The sequence below is a fragment of the Epinephelus moara genome, chromosome 12 (genome assembly GCF_006386435.1).
Source record: "Epinephelus moara isolate mb chromosome 12, YSFRI_EMoa_1.0, whole genome shotgun sequence".
Taxonomy (NCBI): Eukaryota; Metazoa; Chordata; class Actinopteri; order Perciformes; family Serranidae; genus Epinephelus; species Epinephelus moara.
In genome coordinates, this window is record NC_065517.1 from 22742774 (window position 1) to 22759820 (window position 17047).

Below are 17047 nucleotides of genomic sequence, written 5' to 3' on the forward strand. Positions count from 1 at the left end.
TAAAAGTCATAGTATAGTATGGCATCAAAAATCACGAAAAACGTCATAGTATAGTATGTCGTCAAAAATCATGAAAAAAAGTCAAAGTATAGTATGTCATCAGAAATAATGAAAAAACATCATAGTATAGTATGTGGTCAAAAATCATGAAAAAAAGTCATAGTATAGTATGTCGTCGAAAACTATAAATAAAAGTCATAGTATAGTATGTTGTCGAAAATTATAAATAAAAGTCATAGTATAGTATGGCGTCAAAAATCATGAAAAAGCATCATAGTATAGCATGTCGTCAAAAATCATGAAAAAACATCATACTATATTATGTTGTCAGAAATCACAAAAAAAAGGTCATAGTATAGTATGTTGTCAAAAATCACGAAAAAGGTCATAGTATAGTGTGTCCCCAAAAATCATTCAATAAATGTCATAGTATAGTATGTCGTCAAAAATTATAAATAAAAGTCATAGTATAGCATGTTGTCAAAAATCATGAAAAAACATCATACTATATTATGTAGTCAAAAATCATGAAAAAAAGTCATAGTATAGTATGGCGTCAAAAATCACAAAAAAAGTCATAATATTGTATGTCATCAGAAATAATGAAAAAATGTCATAGTATAGTATGTTGTCAAAAATCACAAAAAATGTCATAGTATAGTATGTGGTCAACAATGATTAAAAAACCCCCCGTCATAGTATAGTATGTCGTTGAAAATTATAAATAAAAGTCATAGTATAGTATGGCGTCAAAAATCATTCAGTAAATGTCATAGTATAGTATGTCGTCAGAAATAATGAAAAAATGTCATAGTATAGTATGTCGTCAAAGATCAGGAAAAAAGTCATAGTATAGTATGTCCCCAAAAATCATTCAATAAATGTCATAGTATAGTATGTGGTCAAATATCACAAAAAAACGTAATAGTATAGTATGTCGTCGAAAATTATAAATAAAAGTCATAGTATAGTATGGCATCAAAAATCATGAAAAAGCATCATAGTATAGTATGTTGTCCGAAATCATGAAAAAACGTTATAGTATAGTATGTCGTCCAAAATCGTGAAAAAAACGTCGTAGTATAGTATGTCGTCAAAAATCATGAAAAAAAGTCATAGTATAGTATGTCGTCAGAAATCACAAAAAATGTCATAGTATAGTATGTGGTCAAAAATCAGGGAAAACGTCATAGTATAGTATGTCCCCAAAAATCATTCAGTAAATGTCATAGTATAGTATGTCTTCAAAAATTATAAATAAAAGTCATAGTATAGTATGTGGTCAGAAATCATGAAAAAACATCATACTATATTATGTCTTCAAAAATCATGAAAAAAAGTCATAGTATAGTATGTTGCCAAAAATCACAAAAAATGTCATAGTATAGTATGTTGCCAAAAATCATTCAATAAATGTCATAGTATAGTATGTGGTCAACAATGATTAAAAAAAACCCCGTCATAGTATAGTATGTCGTTGAAAATTATAAATAAAAGTCATAGTATAGTATGGCGTCAAAAATCATTCAGTAAATGTCATAGTATAGTATGTCGTCAGAAATAATGAAAAAACGTCATAGTATAGTATGTCGTCAAAGATCAGGAAAAAACATCATAATATTGTATGTCGTTAGAAATCATGAAAAAACATCATAGTATAGTATGTCGTCAAAAATCATGAAAAAAAGTCATAGTATAGTATGTTGTCAAAAATCACAAAAAAACATCATAATATTGTATGTTGTTAGAAATCATGAAAAAACATCATAGTATAGCATGTCGTCAAAAATTATGAAAAAATGTCATAGTATAGCATGTCGTCAAAAATAATGAAAAAACATCATAGTATAGTATGTCGTCCAAAATCGCGAAAAAACTTCATAGGATAGCATGTGGTCAGAAATCTTAAAAAAAGTCATAGTATAGTATGTTGTATGAAATCATGTCATCACAAAAAATGTCACAAAAAGTCATAGTATAGTATGTGATTAGAAATGCAATAAAAAAGTCATTGTATAATATTTTGTCAAAAATAATGAAAAAAAGTCATAGTATAGAATGACTTCAAAACATCATTAAAAATATCAACGTATAATATGTAAAAAAATAAATAAATGTCATAGTATAGCATGTCGTCAAAAATAATGAAAAAACATCATACTATAGTATGTCGTCCGAAATCATGATAAAACATCATACTATAGTATGTCATCAAAAATCATGAAAAAAACGTCATTGTATAGTATGGTCAGAAATCATGAAAAATTGTCATAATATAGTATGTCGTCAGAAATCATGAAAAAACATCATACTATAATATGTCATCAAAAATCATGACAAAAAGTCATAGTATATTATGTCGTCAGAAATCTTAAAAAAGTCATAGTATAGTATCTCGTATGAAATCATGTAATTAAAAAAAAATGTCACAAAAAGTCATAGTATAGTATGTGATAAGAAATGCAATAAAAAAGTCATTGTATAATATTTTGTCAAAAAAATATTTGTGGCATAAAAAAAAAATTGTCATAATATAGTATGTCGTCAGAAATCATGAAAAAACATCATAGTATAGCATGTCGTCAAATAAATCATGAAAAAATGTCATAGTATAGTATGTCGTCAAATAAATCATGAAAAAACATCATAGTATNAAATATTTGTGGCATAAAAAAAAATTGTCATAATATAGTATGTCGTCAGAAATCATGAAAAAACATCATAGTATAGTATGTCGTCAAATAAATCATGAAAAAACATCATAGTATAGTATGTCGTCAAATAAATCATGAAAAAACGTCATAGTATAGTATGTCGTCAAATAAATCATGAAAAAACGTCATAGNATGTCGTAAGTAATCCTAAAAAACCGTCATAGTATAGTATCTCGTATGAAATCATGTAATTAAAAAAAAAGGTCACAAAAAGTCATAGTATAGTATGTGATAAGAAATGCAATAAAAAAGTCATTGTAATAATATTTTGTCAAAAATAATGAAAAAAAGTCATATAGAATGACTTCAAAACTTCATTAAAAATATCAACATATAGTATGCAAAAAAAAAGTATGTCGTAGTATGTCGTCCGAAATCATGAAAAAACGTCCTAGTATATGTTGTCAGAAATCCTAAAAAAACATCATAGTATAGTATGTCGTCCGACATTATGAAAAAACGTCACAGTATAGTATGTCGTCAGAAATCTTAGAAAAAAGTCATAGTATAGTATGTTGTATGAAATCATGTAATTAAAAAAATGCAACAAAAGTCATAGTATAGTATGTGATAAGAAATGTAATAAAAAAGTTATTGTATAATATTTCGTAAAAAAAAAAGTCATAGTACAGTATACCATTAAAATGGGATAAAAACAAAAGTCATACTATAGCACGCTTTAAAAATGTAATTTAAAAAAGTAATAGTAAAGTATGTCATAAAAATGTGGTGGAAAAAAGTCAGTGTTTAATATGTTATTAAAATGTATCAAAAAAACTCATAGTATAGTATGACATAAAAATGTGATTATAATTCATATTATAATAAAAACTGTGATAAAAGGTTATGCTTAGTGCATAACAAAAATGTAATCAAATGTCATAGTATAGTATGTTATAAAACAGTTTTTTTTAAAACTTTATAGTACACAGTCGTTAAAGAAAAAGGTCAGTATAGTATGTCATTAAAAAATAATTTAAAAAAATCTGTCATAGTAGTCTATCATAAAAAAGTCATAGTATGGTATGCTAAAAAGTCATACAAGTCATTAACATGTCAAAAAAGTCATGTAGTCTGTCATAAAAAAATGTACCAAAAAAAGTCATAGTATAGTTTGCCAAGAGTCACCAAAAGGCCTACTTTAATATGCCTAAAATCCATCAAAAAAAACATTATAAAAGTCATAGTTAAGTTTCTCTGTCTGACGGGTTAGTGATAACAACTTGTATTGAACTACTGGGAGCATGGCAGCTAGTGGCACCTCATGAGTGTCATGGTAAAAATATTCTGTCATCAGTGATATTGCTATTAGCTTAAGTTAGCGATTTCTGTGGACAGCTCAGCAGGTTAATAAGATGGAAAACATTTTATTTATGTGTTCTTTTCTCGTGTGGCCCTTTATCATGTGCTGGCTCCCTAAACTGACACTCCTCTTATTATTGAAGTCGTTGTTCTCTAGTGTTTTGATATGATTAATGGCAGTCTGAGATAAACAGACTGTTGATACTGCAGTTATCAAACCTTGACAAGCCCAGCTTCAGGGGCTCCAACTCTTAGCCTGGGAACCACTGTGAAGTCTTTAATTTCCTTCCAAATACACTTTCTTTGATCATGAATGTCGACAATACCAAACAAAGACGCAAGTGCTGATAGTGTACATTTTTATTTCAGGAAGTGAAAAAAGGGGGGTAAATGCATTGCAGAAACAGAGCACAGTGTCCAGCATACAGTGTACAAGATGGTTACAAGCATGCCAGGCAGTTCCACACTTGTATCTCGAAGTATCTACAGACCCTTCATAAGGTAGTCATGGCATAGAGCCGACTGGAGCACTGACTACAGGTTTAAACGCCGCCATTTCCAATTCATCCTCCCATTTGTTGCTAGGAAGCCAGAGGACATTTTCCGACAAGATATAAAAGTGTACAGCAGTGCAAACTAACAGAGAGAGATCCCCAAACAGTAAACATAGAAGGGTGGTCGGAGCCAATATGTGAGTATCTACATGGCGAGAGCAGAGTTTTAGCTCTGGCCTCACACAGGAAACTGGTGATTCGGAGTTGCGTGATCTGAATTTTGACGGGCCTAAGCTGACAAAACTTTCTCTCTATCACCATCGCTGCTAAAATTAGAACTGAACCAACACCTGAAGCGAGCTTGCTGCATGCATCAGTTTCCACGTAGACATAGAAAAGCACACATGCATCCACAACTGTTGACGAACATCCATCAGATCATGTGCTTCAACCTCTCCTGCGTAAAACGCCACCTGACGACCACGGCCTAATCGGTATGTGCTGCAACGGGCTACTTTGAGAACAGAAGCTACAGTAGTAGTTGGACCACAGTCATAGAAAATAACAGCGTGATGTAAAGAAAGAGCAAGTTAAAGCATACATTCAAACAACCACCGGCCTTAGTGCTGCAAGTGACGTACAGTACACACTCAAGAAAAATACACAAATAAATAGTTTGATTTTTTTTTATATATTTTAGTTGCAGCTCTTCAGATTGTGTTGCGGCTGCAGGTGTCATGACTACGTTATATGATGACAGAATTTTGAAGTAAAAAGTGACATCTGTTGCGTTGCTAGCTTGATGCGTTTGAGAGCCTTCGAAAACCGATACAAGGTAGGAAGATGCCTCACTCGCTGCTTGAGAGAAAGTTTAAAAGGACCAGACTTCATCTTACAACACCATAACACATACACTTCAGTATGCCGGGACAAAGAGTTTTTTTATACAGACAACTATTAAACAGTTTTAAGTAAAAATGTTTAAAATACAGTTTTAATACTGACTTAAGGAAAATGCTGCTGTATCCAGTTTTATTTAGCTTACCTCTGTCTTCACTATTTGAGAAGTGAAAGAAATAAGCCAAAAAAGGGAACACGTTTGTATTTTCCTTTAAGTTGCGACTAGGATTTCCTCTTTTAAAAGAGAAGCAGATGGCTGTATTGGGTGGGAGAGAAAAAAAAATAAGATAGAAAGCGACGACCACTTAGTGGCAGCTTTTCCCACCAGAAGATACGACAGACGACAGGCCGCAGGATCTGCAACCAGACAAAAGGCTTCCTCCTCTGTCCTCGCAAAGCTTTCCCGCAACTCAGAGATGTGGAGCAAAAAGCTAGTCTTGTTGTAGAGGACGAGGAGGGCTGAGAGAAGGCCGACGTGAGTCCTCCGCTACGAGGAAACAGTCACCGGATTGAGAGAACCGTTCCGGCTGTAGAACTTTGAAAAGGCCTCTTCAAGAACGGATGCCAGTCGCGGCTGGTCGCCCTGAAATGGAGAGACAGCGAGGTTAAAAATATCCCCAGGGCTTGTTGTGGTTATGCTACTAATAGCATGTGTGTTCAGGTCAGCAGGGTCATAATGACGATGATGATGATGATGATGATGAACTCCACTAACCTCACTGATGAATCCCAGCTGGACAAGCTCCACAGCCAGCTCCTGCACGTTCTCATCTGAACAGACATACAAGCAGTCAGAACACAAACATGACGGCAGGGTGATGAGATGTTTAGATAGCAAGTATCTCTCCTTTTTTTTTTGGTAACAACTGCGTCACAGAGCAGAAAAATAACTTTATTTCAGCCTGAATTCTTTCTGAATCTCTGTTAGTCTGGGTGTTTAACCCTTTAAAGTATTTAAACCTTTGAATGCTGAGCAGCAAATTGCTGCGATTTCTTTCAAAAACATGGTGAAAAGGCAGTGAGAAACTTGGTAAGTTGGTAAAAATATATATATATTTGATAATATATATTTTGATATATATTTTTACTTGGTAAAAATAATAGATTTTGATTTTTTTCCCCTGGAAAATATGGACATAGCTTGGGGAAAATTATATTTATAATGACATATTTTAAATTATGGTACATAATTATTATAATTTTTTAGCACTTCTTCCAATTCTTTTCCTTCTTTGTGTGTTTTTAACGTTCTTTTCTTTTTTTAAAAACTAATTTTCTTGTTTTCTTTTTTTATCAGTTTCTTGCAAATTTTTAATATATATTTTTACTTAGTAAAAATAATAAAATAAAAATTAAAAAAGAAAAAACAGGAAAAACGAAAACAGCTAGGGAAAAATTACATTATTATAACATTATACAGTACATAATTATTATAATTTTTGAAAACTTTTTCCAGGTCATTTCTTCATTTGTTTGTTTTTAACATTCTTTTCTCCCTCTCTCTCTTTTTTAACTAATTTCCTTGTTTTTAATTTTCTCTTTTTTTAAATTCCTTGCAAATTGTTTATATATATTTTAACTTGCTAAAGAACTAATAGATTTAGAAAATTATTTTTTTAAAAAGATGGGGAAAAAGAAAACAGCTTGGGAAAAATTACTTTTACTATTACATATTTAAAATCATGGTACATAATTATTATCATTTTTAAGCACTTTTTACAGGTCATTTCCTCATTTGTTTTTAACTTACTTTTTTTTTTTACTTTACTTATTTCCTTGATTTTAATTTTCTCTTTTTACTAATTTCTTGCATTTTTTGGGGGGTCATTTCTTCTTTCATTGCTCATTGCCTTCTTCCCATGTTTTTGAAAGAAATCAAGCCAATGTGCTCAGGTTCCAAAGGATTAAACTTATGTCCTCTCACAGAGTCTGTGATTAAAACTGGACTTTCAGCTCTGTCAGAGAACACTGTACTGAGTTCAGACTGTTAACTTACAGCTCTCAAAATAACCGAGCCTCCTACCTGCCTGTCAAATAGCAAAAAAAAAAACCATAAACCTTCTCTACACAAGCCAGATCTGAGTGAAGTCCTGTGAGGATCAACAGATAAGAAGTCCAGTGGCTGCTTACTCTGCTGTAGTTCAGTGGCTAACAAGCGAAAGCTAGCTGCTAACAGCCACCACTGCGACCAACAATCTCCAAATCCACTCCACCATCCAGAGTCAGACACACACGGCTGCTTATTTGCTGCCGAATTACAGCTCTTAACTCAAGCTGACACTGCTCTAGTGTGAGCGTTTTGCTACCAAATCTATTTACTGGCGTGTAAGATGTAACATGAGAAAATAACTGCTAGCATGTGTTTCTGGGTTCCTAGTTTAAAACATTTCTCCAATACGTTTCATAAAATAATTAATTAATATGTTTTCCCCTCAGTTTTATTCAGTTACTTTTTTCAAGAAGTTAATTTTTTTTTTTTTTTTACATTTTAACGTATTGTAGTGCTTAAATTTCCTAGTGCCAAACTGAAGTATGCCGAGCACCTTGTGCGAACCCTGGCATGTACACAAATGCAATCCACGAGCAAAATGGTGATGTGATAGAAAATGAAACTTCCAAAAGGGCAAACAATAAAGTGCCCGTGATACTAAAACTGATGGAGACACGGTGCTGTGGTGGTCTACAGGTTTAAGGTGCCAACTATTAACCAAACGTCCCCATTCTGCATGTGGTTTGACATCTTTGTTGCACGTTATTCCTTATCTCTCACATGTCGAATTACATCTATTAAATAAAGGCAAAAAATGATGATAAAAACTGAGGGAGAGAGTATTTGGTGTGTTGGAATGTGTCCACGTGGCAAGAAATAAATGTACTAACTTGGTAACAAATCACAGCTTAAGTGCCTGTTGAGTTTATCCTCCAGTTTCAACAGCAGGGTCAGCTGAAAGGAGAACAAAACACTCAGACACACAATAAAGCACTTTCACGTACAACATACAAAACTAAGGAGCAGAAACGTGACTTCATCACTCAGAGTTCAAACTTACATGGTGCTTGGTGCCCTCGTCAACAGGCTCAATATTGCACTGCATCTGGAGGACCTATGAAGGGAAACAGTTTAAGATATGAAGCATCAGCGTGGAGACGATCATCAGAAAACAAGCTACATGCAAATAAATAATTAAATGCAAATACAAAAAACCTAAATGAGCACTGAAAATGAAAACCTTCTTTAGGTGACAGAGGTCTAATTCCTGTGCGGTCCTGTGTATCAGTTCTTACCTTCCTGGTCTCGAGCTCTGCAGGTTCAGGAGTCGGGGTTTTCACTGACGGGGGCACTATGGGCGACTTCACCGTCTCCTGCTGAGGCTGTTGTGGACATGGTATCCCAAACGCAGTCAGAGGATAGATCCCATTCCTGATACATCGAAGAAAAAAGGGTCATAACTTCAGGACAACTGCAGCTGATTTCATGCTGTGCAGTTCTGCCCTCAACACCAGAGGGTATCTTTAAAACTTGGGTTTTGCTGACTGTGCATGTATGTAACATACATACGATGCCCTACTTTAGATTTTCCATGTTTGACTGCAATACAACGACAGTTTTCCACTGTTGGCGTCCATCACTTGTGTCAGTTGAGGGTGAGCAATTCTCATTTTATTTCCCCACTTATTTTTTACTAGCTGCTTCAAACATTCGAGCCAGAATCTTCAAATCAACAGCAAATTTATTTCCAAGTACATTGTATCATAACAGTTTTCTTACCTTACATCTTCCAGGAACTTGTCCAGCTCAAGGGCAGGAAACTGAGAGAGCCTGAAACAGAAGAAAGGCTGTTATTTATTTTGAATGTTCAGCCAATCGGGACCAGAGAGTGACTGAATCTTTAACTCAGTTAAAAGGAAAAAGCTGGGCAACATGGGCAACTTTTCATTTCACTCCCCACGAGCCTGAAAGTTCAGGTGTTGCATCATTTAACTGTAACACAACCTTTAGGACCAAGAAAACATAACACTGACACAAGAGCAGAATAATATAATGACAAAAAGTACAGACAGAATCTTGTCAGTGTTTTACATATGTGGATATAAATATTCAGTTGGATTAAACGTGATCATACAAAGACAGAAAACCAAAAATTTCCTTCCTTCACCAGAGTTTGTGATCCAGTTATCTCTATACGTCAGTGTTCTGGGGTTTTACTCAGACTTACTTCATCTGAACTCCGTCCTTGGCCTCAACAATCACCAAGTTGGGGTCCATGTTCTTTGTCATCTCTTCTAAAGCATTTTCTGGAATCATATCTACAGGCAAACAGAGAAGATGGTGGTCAGGCATTCGCCCATCTATTTTATTTTTGTGACTGTGCATGATTGGTTTTGGGGCATCATGTCCTATAAAAGAAATTAATAAGGTCATCATTCTTTGGCATATGAATAATGGCTGATTTGGCCTTGTAAGAAAACACTTAGGGTGCTGTCAGACCTTGAGTTGTCTTGCTTTGGTCCGAATCAGAGACTTATTTTGTTTCAAAGTTGCATAATTGCCTAGAGTTGGTTCATGTTCTCACGGCAGCATTTACAAGCCGGAACTTGCGTGAGAAAGCTGCTCTTGATTGGTCAGAATTTCAATGTGGGAAAAATCCAGGAAGTAAACAAAATGTTGAAGAAGAGTACACTTTCAAGATAAATGCAACAACTAACAATCTTTTTCCCACTGTGCCCTCTACTGGTTATTTCTCCTGCTAATCTCCAGATTTCACAGTGATATACAAATCAAATGGGAGTTTCTCATGTGTTTCTGTCTGGGATATGTGTTCCCAGATAGAACAGGAGGACAGTATAATCTCCTTAACACAGTATGTTGCAGTATCTGGCAACCCAGTGTGGAGCATGTGATGTTGACCCTGCCTGACTGAACTCGCGTCAGCTTCTGCCTCAAGACTGAAAATCTCTCTTTGTCAAACTGCTCTATGCACCTTCTGGTACATTTCATATGTTTATTTTTACTTCACTGTAACCCATGAATGTATGACTACTTTCACATCCTTGTATTTATTCTAGTCATCTGTGGTGTAGGGTTATATAAGGGCAGGGGCCCTTGAGGGTAGGCCATTTGCTGAAATCCCCCGAAAAATCTCCCCTTTTTCACAGCCTAATGTCCGCAGGTATGACACTGTGTGTGTTTCCACTCACGTTGGTGGCTGACGATGCAGTGTGCAGCCAGCAGCTTGAGTAAGGGAACCTCAAACAAGGCTTGGTGAAACAGCAGCTCCTTCGCTGTGGGTCGCTTACTGGGGTCCAACTCCAGACACTTCTGGATAAATTCCTGAGAAAGCATGAGGGGGAAAAAAACTCACGTTGATGGATTTATTTTCCAAACAGCCATGAAGGCTTTAAATGCTTGCTTCTGCTTCACTCACCCGTTGCAGTGGGTCCTCTAGGGACTGAATGGCACTGTTTATGGCTTCTTGGGACACATAAGACGAATCTCCATTACTCTGGATTTCCAACACAGCCATCTAAGGGGAGGGATTGGACAAAGAAGGGTGTCGATTGGAAGTGAGTCATAAATACAAACAACAAAAAGTCAACAGCAGCCACTCTCATATTACATAACACTTTTTTGGGACACTGATCATCACTTCAGACCTGGCTGCTAAGTGTCTTTTACACCAAAAACAGAGTGATTTAAATTGCCACATTTCCTGTCTTGCAAACAACGACATCCTGATTTCTATTCCTGTGACTGCTGCAAAAAGCAAACTAACACTATCTTAAAGCAAACTTTTAAAAAAAAGTCACTCCAGCTTTAGAGATGCTTCGTGCTGCTACATCGGTGCAATACCAGTCAAGCATATTTTCCATAAACAAAAGAACGAGTGATTATGCAGAACAAGGGCTCCTCTCACCTCTAAGGCGCACATTCCAAAGGAATAGATATCCACGGCTGTGGTAACATTGGCAACAGCTGAAAACAGAAATAACAACACAGTTACGGTATGTGAGACAAATCACAGGATCTTTTTTTATAGATTTTTTTTTTGGCGATTGCCTTTATTGGACAGATGAAAGTGAGAAGCAGACAGGAAACGAGGAGAGAGAGAGGTTCAACATGCAACAAAAGGTCCCTAGATTGAACCAGCGGTGATGATTTTGTTTGGCTTATGCTCAAAAACTTACAGGACCTTTGATGACAAATGACAGGATCTTACCTCCATATTCTGGAGCAAAGAAGTGAAGGCTCTTCTGCTCTTCCCGACAGGTTTTCACATGGTTATTGATGGTGTCTGGAGCGACTGAAATAATGGGGAAAAGCTTTAGTAACAGCAACACCAATACAAGACATAGCACTAATAATAACAGTGAGGGCATCTGTAGTATGTAGGGATGGACAGATTTATCAGCTGAAACGGGCCGTGTTGACAATCATCGGCCCATCTGCAAATAAGATGACATTCACCAACGCCAGTGGCCGATAGTTTTCTGTTCTGTCACATCAATTTTGCGCAGGATAAAAAGCAGGGCTTGAGACTGACAGCGTCCCGTCATCCCAGGGACAACAGAAAACGTGTCTGGAACAAACAGAAATCTTCCCCAGGACACCTTCGGGAACAAAGGACGCAGTAAACTCACTCTTGATGCGTCAGGGGATGCTCTGTATTCATTCCCTATATGTATTATTTATGTATATATACATATATATATATATATATATATATATATATNAATACTTACTACAATTAAAAAGCATAAAAGCAATTGTCAATGTATGGCTACACACACACACACATCCAAAAAGGAGTGGGAGGAAGTATAAACTTACTGAATCCCACCACTTCTCCATCAGTCATCGAGTGAAATGAAACAGACAGCTGCCTAGATAAATGTATACTTTAAACTCTTCTAAATATACATGCTACATTGTGAACAGCAAATCTGTGTTGAAGTCGGCAGGAGGAGAGCTTGTTAACGTTAGCTGTAGGCAGAGGGTTGCTGGAACTAACTGCTGACAGAGGTCACAATGAGTTTCATTATGGTGCGTTCACGCTCTGTTCAGTACAAATGAGTATTGGGCGAAGGTTAATAATAACGTTCTCATGATTTTCTCACATGTAATCTTGTAAAATTAAGTTTTTGGCAAAAATATAGTAAAATAAAACAGATATTAGAGAGGTTAGGAGAGTTTGGTTTAGTGCTTTTTATAAGAAAAAGTGGGGAATAAATAACAACAAAAACAAAATAAGCAGTCAACAAAAAAATTGGCAACGGTGCATTCCTGGTAGTATAGAAAACAACCATAAAGCTAAAGAGAGACGAAACACCAGCTTTACATTGTCCTGATGTTATCTTAGATCTCTGTTGCTTTAACTGATCTCTACCTGAGCCGATCTTGATGAGGCCATTGTGCTGGATGAAGATGGTGTCACAGGTCAGGTTGCCATGAATGATGGGAGATTCACAGGAATGCAGGTAGCTGGAGAAGTGCAAGCAAAGGTTATGTCAATAAAGCACCTGCCACAACACCACAGGACAAACAAGTCTTTTTGTTTGCAGCTGGTAATTCTAAAATGCACATGCCACTTTCAAGACAAATATGATTTTTTTTTAATTGACTGGGACTATGTAACATCGCTGACTGACGGCAGTTGTTGTAAAAACATCTTTGTATTTGGACTGTGAATTGTGTCAAGAAGTAGTTCACAGATATTTGCACTTTTGTTCTACTCACCTGAGAGCAGACAGTATTTGTGTGCACCAGCGCTTCCAGGCCTGTCAGAAGAGACATAAAGGTTACAGAAATTAAAGTTAATGCAAAACATAGCTTTTAAGAAACTAAACAGACTAAACAGGGTTTTAAATCAACTGTAAATCAACTTATTTTCAAAATCCGTTGATGAGTTACAGCAGAGATTTCACACCTTTTCATTCATGGTCTTGTGGTTTTTCTTCGTCTTTTTCAAAAACTGTTTGAGACTTCCCGAAGACATGTACTCAGTGATGAAAATAACCTGCAGACAAAAAGACGACATGCAAACACATTAGCATAAAATCCACTGCGCTCAACACTTTCTATATGATGAGATAAAAAGAGGATGTTGGAGATGAGCTCTTACCCTCGCTCTGTTCTCTTTGACATCTGCCCAGTACTTGTGGAACTTCACAATGTTCAAATGCTCCAGCTGGATCAGATTGTCAAAAACGGCTTTGACTTTTTCCTGTGGGGAAAAACAGAAAAAAAAAAATCAACTTTAAAAGGTACATTATACACCAGTAACACTCACCAGTCAAGGTAAAAGCCAATCCCAGATTCACTCTCGTTTAGCTTTTTGGCTCACTATATTTTTTTATTTTTTTATTTATTGTCTCTTGGATGCCTGCTGCTTACAGTCAGGCACCTGGACGCTACCTCTTTTATAAAGCCCCGACCTCACCTGAGCGCTGTGGGAGTACACGCCCATGAACATCCCAAACACAGAAACACACTTGTAATGGGTCATAAGATGAGTGAGAGAGATTACTTCTGTTTGAGTCTGTACACTGCTTTTTCGTTTATCTTTACATGTGAATGCAGACATCATTTTTATTCATTTTATTTCATTTATTAAACAGGGGCAGTGCACAGCTACGTAGCTGCACCAGAGTTAACTGTAAGCTAATTTTCATCTGTAGTCCCTGGGCAGGAAACTCTGCTAAGAGACACCATCATATAAAAACCACAATAACCAAATAGAACATATTCATCATGACACAGCGGCTTCAGCAATAACAACAGCAACAACAATATGACTACAACACTAAGACACTACCACAACAATAAAACTACAGCATTGAGATATAACAAGATTTTATAATGTTTGAACAAGTGTTTGAGTTCATGTGTGATGAATACATGATGTCATACGTCATTAACCATAGCGTATAATCCATGGTGTCACATTTAAATTGAATTAACTGTTGTATTGCAAACAAGATTTAACAATTCAGACTGAGTAAGCTCATTATGTCTTCACAATACATTGATTCTTAAAGGCCTGACCTGCTCTTGGTCAGAGGGTCGGACAGACTATCGTGTAAGTGCAAGGTCAAATTCAAATTCCACAGCTGTAAATGAGCATCCATTACAAGCGGCTCGAGGGCTGACTCCTTAAAAGCTCTGTTAGACTGAGAACATCATTTTCCTCCTGTCACATATGTATTAAAACTGAAAAGCTGGGTGTTGCAAACAGTCTTGCAGTAACTGGTCCCTGGCCAGCCGTACTCAAGGGCGTCCAGTAGCTAGTAACAGATATACTACCTCATTATCGTGTTTTTATTTTTAAAAAATGAGACAGACTGGATCTTGTGTCATTTCCGCAACCAAGATAAAAGTGAGACAGTAGAAACAACTTTAGGATGATGCAAAACCTCCTAGACAAATGCCTAAAATGCCAAAAGGTTTAAGCAAACAAGAACCTCCGACTTATTCCACTCTGCTGACTCACTCCCCTTCAAATTTCCGAAAACTGTTTCAGCGACTGTTCAGCTACAGTGTGTACTTTGCTGTGCTGCTGCCAGCAACAAGTCTGATCTCTCACTAGCCTAAGGAGCTTAAAGCCAGAGGGGGATATGAAAAGCAGCAGGCTTCTACATTGTTAGAGAGATCACAGTAAAGAATGCAACAGAACACAAGAAACACAATCCTTAAACCTTGTCGAAACCTCTCATTCCTTAAATCCTTTAATCGATACAATGATCTCTATTATGTTGTAGTGCACAGACACAAGTGGCTGCATAGACATCGCGCTGCACCCACCTCCTGGAGTTTGAAATTCTTCCTCTCTGAGAACATGACCTCATTCCACACCACCTCAACTCCTTCCTCAGTGTCCATGGCCAAGTAAGCATTATCGATCCCGGGGACGTTGCGCTGATTCACCTACAAGAGGAAGACAAAATAAAGCATCAGGCCTAATTTATACCTTAGTGAAGGTAAACTCGACCCCTCCGCAGATATATATCCCCTACCTCTTCTCTGCGCTTCTGCCAACGTCCACACGGGCTTTCCTCCAAAATCTCTGACTCATCTTCACTCTCCTCTTCCTCATCCTCCGTGGCAGCGGTGGCTGGAGGCTGGGTCACCATGGACACGGGGGGAGAGACAGATGACACTCCTTGACCTGTGGCTGCAGCTGCCTCTGCCTTCACTTCCTGGGCAGTGTCCGAGGCCTGCTTGTTCTCTCCCTCAGACATCTTCTTGGTTGTCAGGCCCAACAGCCAGCTGTGACACACACACGCAGACATGCACACAATCAATATCAGCGTCTAAGTCAATGACAATGGGCTGTTGAGGAAGTACCAGGCAAACTAGCTTGACAGCAATGGTATGCACTTGGTGGCTGCAGCTGAGTAATAACCTCTGAGACTTTGCAGGAGAAGTTAGCTTGATTAGCACTGCACAGAAAAGGCCGAAATAAACTGTATCACAAATATGACGTAGTACATACGTTTTAAAGACAGGAAATGTAACGATGCCAGCTCCAGTTTAGCAGACTCCAACAGTCGCAGCGTTATTTGGTTAGCTTTCTTAGCTAAAAAAATCTTCGAGTTGCAGCTAGCTCTGTGACGCTGCTAGCTCCTTGGCTACGGTGCGTTACTAACTCAACCGGCGAGCATTTAACTAACAACGTCCACCGCTTCCTTCACTTCAACGCTAAACGCCGCTCGGTGTTTTAACTCGCTAGCCAGCTAACTAGCTAGCTAGCTAGCGACGGTTTTAGCAGCCCTCCGCCCCTTGCTGCTTCTCAAGACTCCGGCTAATGTGTGCTCTGAAAATTAGCCACTGCTAATGTGAGTTAACTAGACAACACAACAACAGCAGCGCCCGTCCGAGACGCGTTCACTGATTATTAACATCACAACAGTTCACAGATACTCGACAGGAGAAACAAGGAGGGGTTAATGATGTCATTAGCTTTATATCCTCGAACAACAACGGCTGACTGACTTGAAGGCTAGCTAAACATTTAGCCAGATATGATGGCGACAACTTCCAGATGCACACTGCACTACGAGCTCCGTAACGTCAGAGCCGAGTATGGTTGCCAGATATGGTTTGTCCCGTCCCCCTTCTGCGGTGTTCAAATGGCAAGGCAAGGCAGCTTTATTTCTATAGAACATTTCATACACAAGGGCAATTCAAAGTGCTTTACAGAGCAATACAATATAAAACATAATAAAGGATACAGAAAAGAGTAAAGAGAAAAACATATAAAAGGTAAAAAATAATTAGTAAATGATTTACAATAAAAAAAACACCTTTAAAAATAGCAAAAGTGCAGGTAAGAGGTACAAATATAAAAAAGTTATTTAAAATTATTTTAAATTGAGTTTGAAAAATACGGTTGCAGTCATTACAGTCAGGGCTCGTCCAACATCATCTGGGAGGTTATCCCAGGTTTGTGCTGTATGATAACAAAACGCCAGGGATGGTCAATAGGCCGGCCTGGAGCAACTTTGTTTTCAGTGATGCAAACGGGATGGAAGATGGTTATATGCTATTATGAACATACAGTGAGTAATTTCACCCAAGAAGCATAGAATATACTAATTATGGGGAAGGCAGAGATTTGGCTTGGGAACTGGGGGTTGCTG

At 37.0% G+C, this 17047-nt stretch overlaps 1 protein-coding gene across 1 annotated transcript; it reads right to left on the reverse strand.

Moving 5' to 3' along the window:
• Nucleotides 1–4361: 4361 nt before the first annotated feature.
• Nucleotides 4362–16477, reverse strand: nrbp1 (nuclear receptor binding protein 1). The gene is made up of 18 exons (XM_050059078.1): nucleotides 15901–16477; nucleotides 15422–15674; nucleotides 15210–15332; nucleotides 13531–13632; nucleotides 13336–13425; nucleotides 13146–13186; nucleotides 12796–12890; nucleotides 11629–11712; nucleotides 11326–11384; nucleotides 10837–10935; nucleotides 10610–10742; nucleotides 9628–9718; nucleotides 9180–9230; nucleotides 8696–8831; nucleotides 8461–8514; nucleotides 8291–8354; nucleotides 6126–6181; nucleotides 4362–5993 (listed from the first exon to the last, which is right to left on the reverse strand). The coding sequence occupies exons 2-18, from the start codon at nucleotides 15644–15646 to the stop codon at nucleotides 5898–5900; spliced, it is 1599 nt and encodes a 532-aa protein (XP_049915035.1). The 5' UTR covers nucleotides 15647–15674; nucleotides 15901–16477; the 3' UTR covers nucleotides 4362–5897.
• Between the last annotated feature and the right edge of the window lie 570 nt (nucleotides 16478–17047).

Bases quoted from the DNA above. Each gene is read 5' to 3' on its own strand.
- nrbp1 (XM_050059078.1), bottom strand. From the start codon at position 15,646: ATGTCTGAGGGAGAGAACAAGCAGGCCTCGGACACTGCCCAGGAAGTG. The intron at 13,633-15,209 runs GTGGGTGCAGCG...TTTTCCCCACAG, and splicing joins AGAATTTCAAACTCCAGGAG to GAAAAAGTCAAAGCCGTTTT. The intron at 9,231-9,627 runs GTAAGTCTGAGT...CTTCTGTTTCAG, and splicing joins AAGGACGGAGTTCAGATGAA to GCTCTCTCAGTTTCCTGCCC.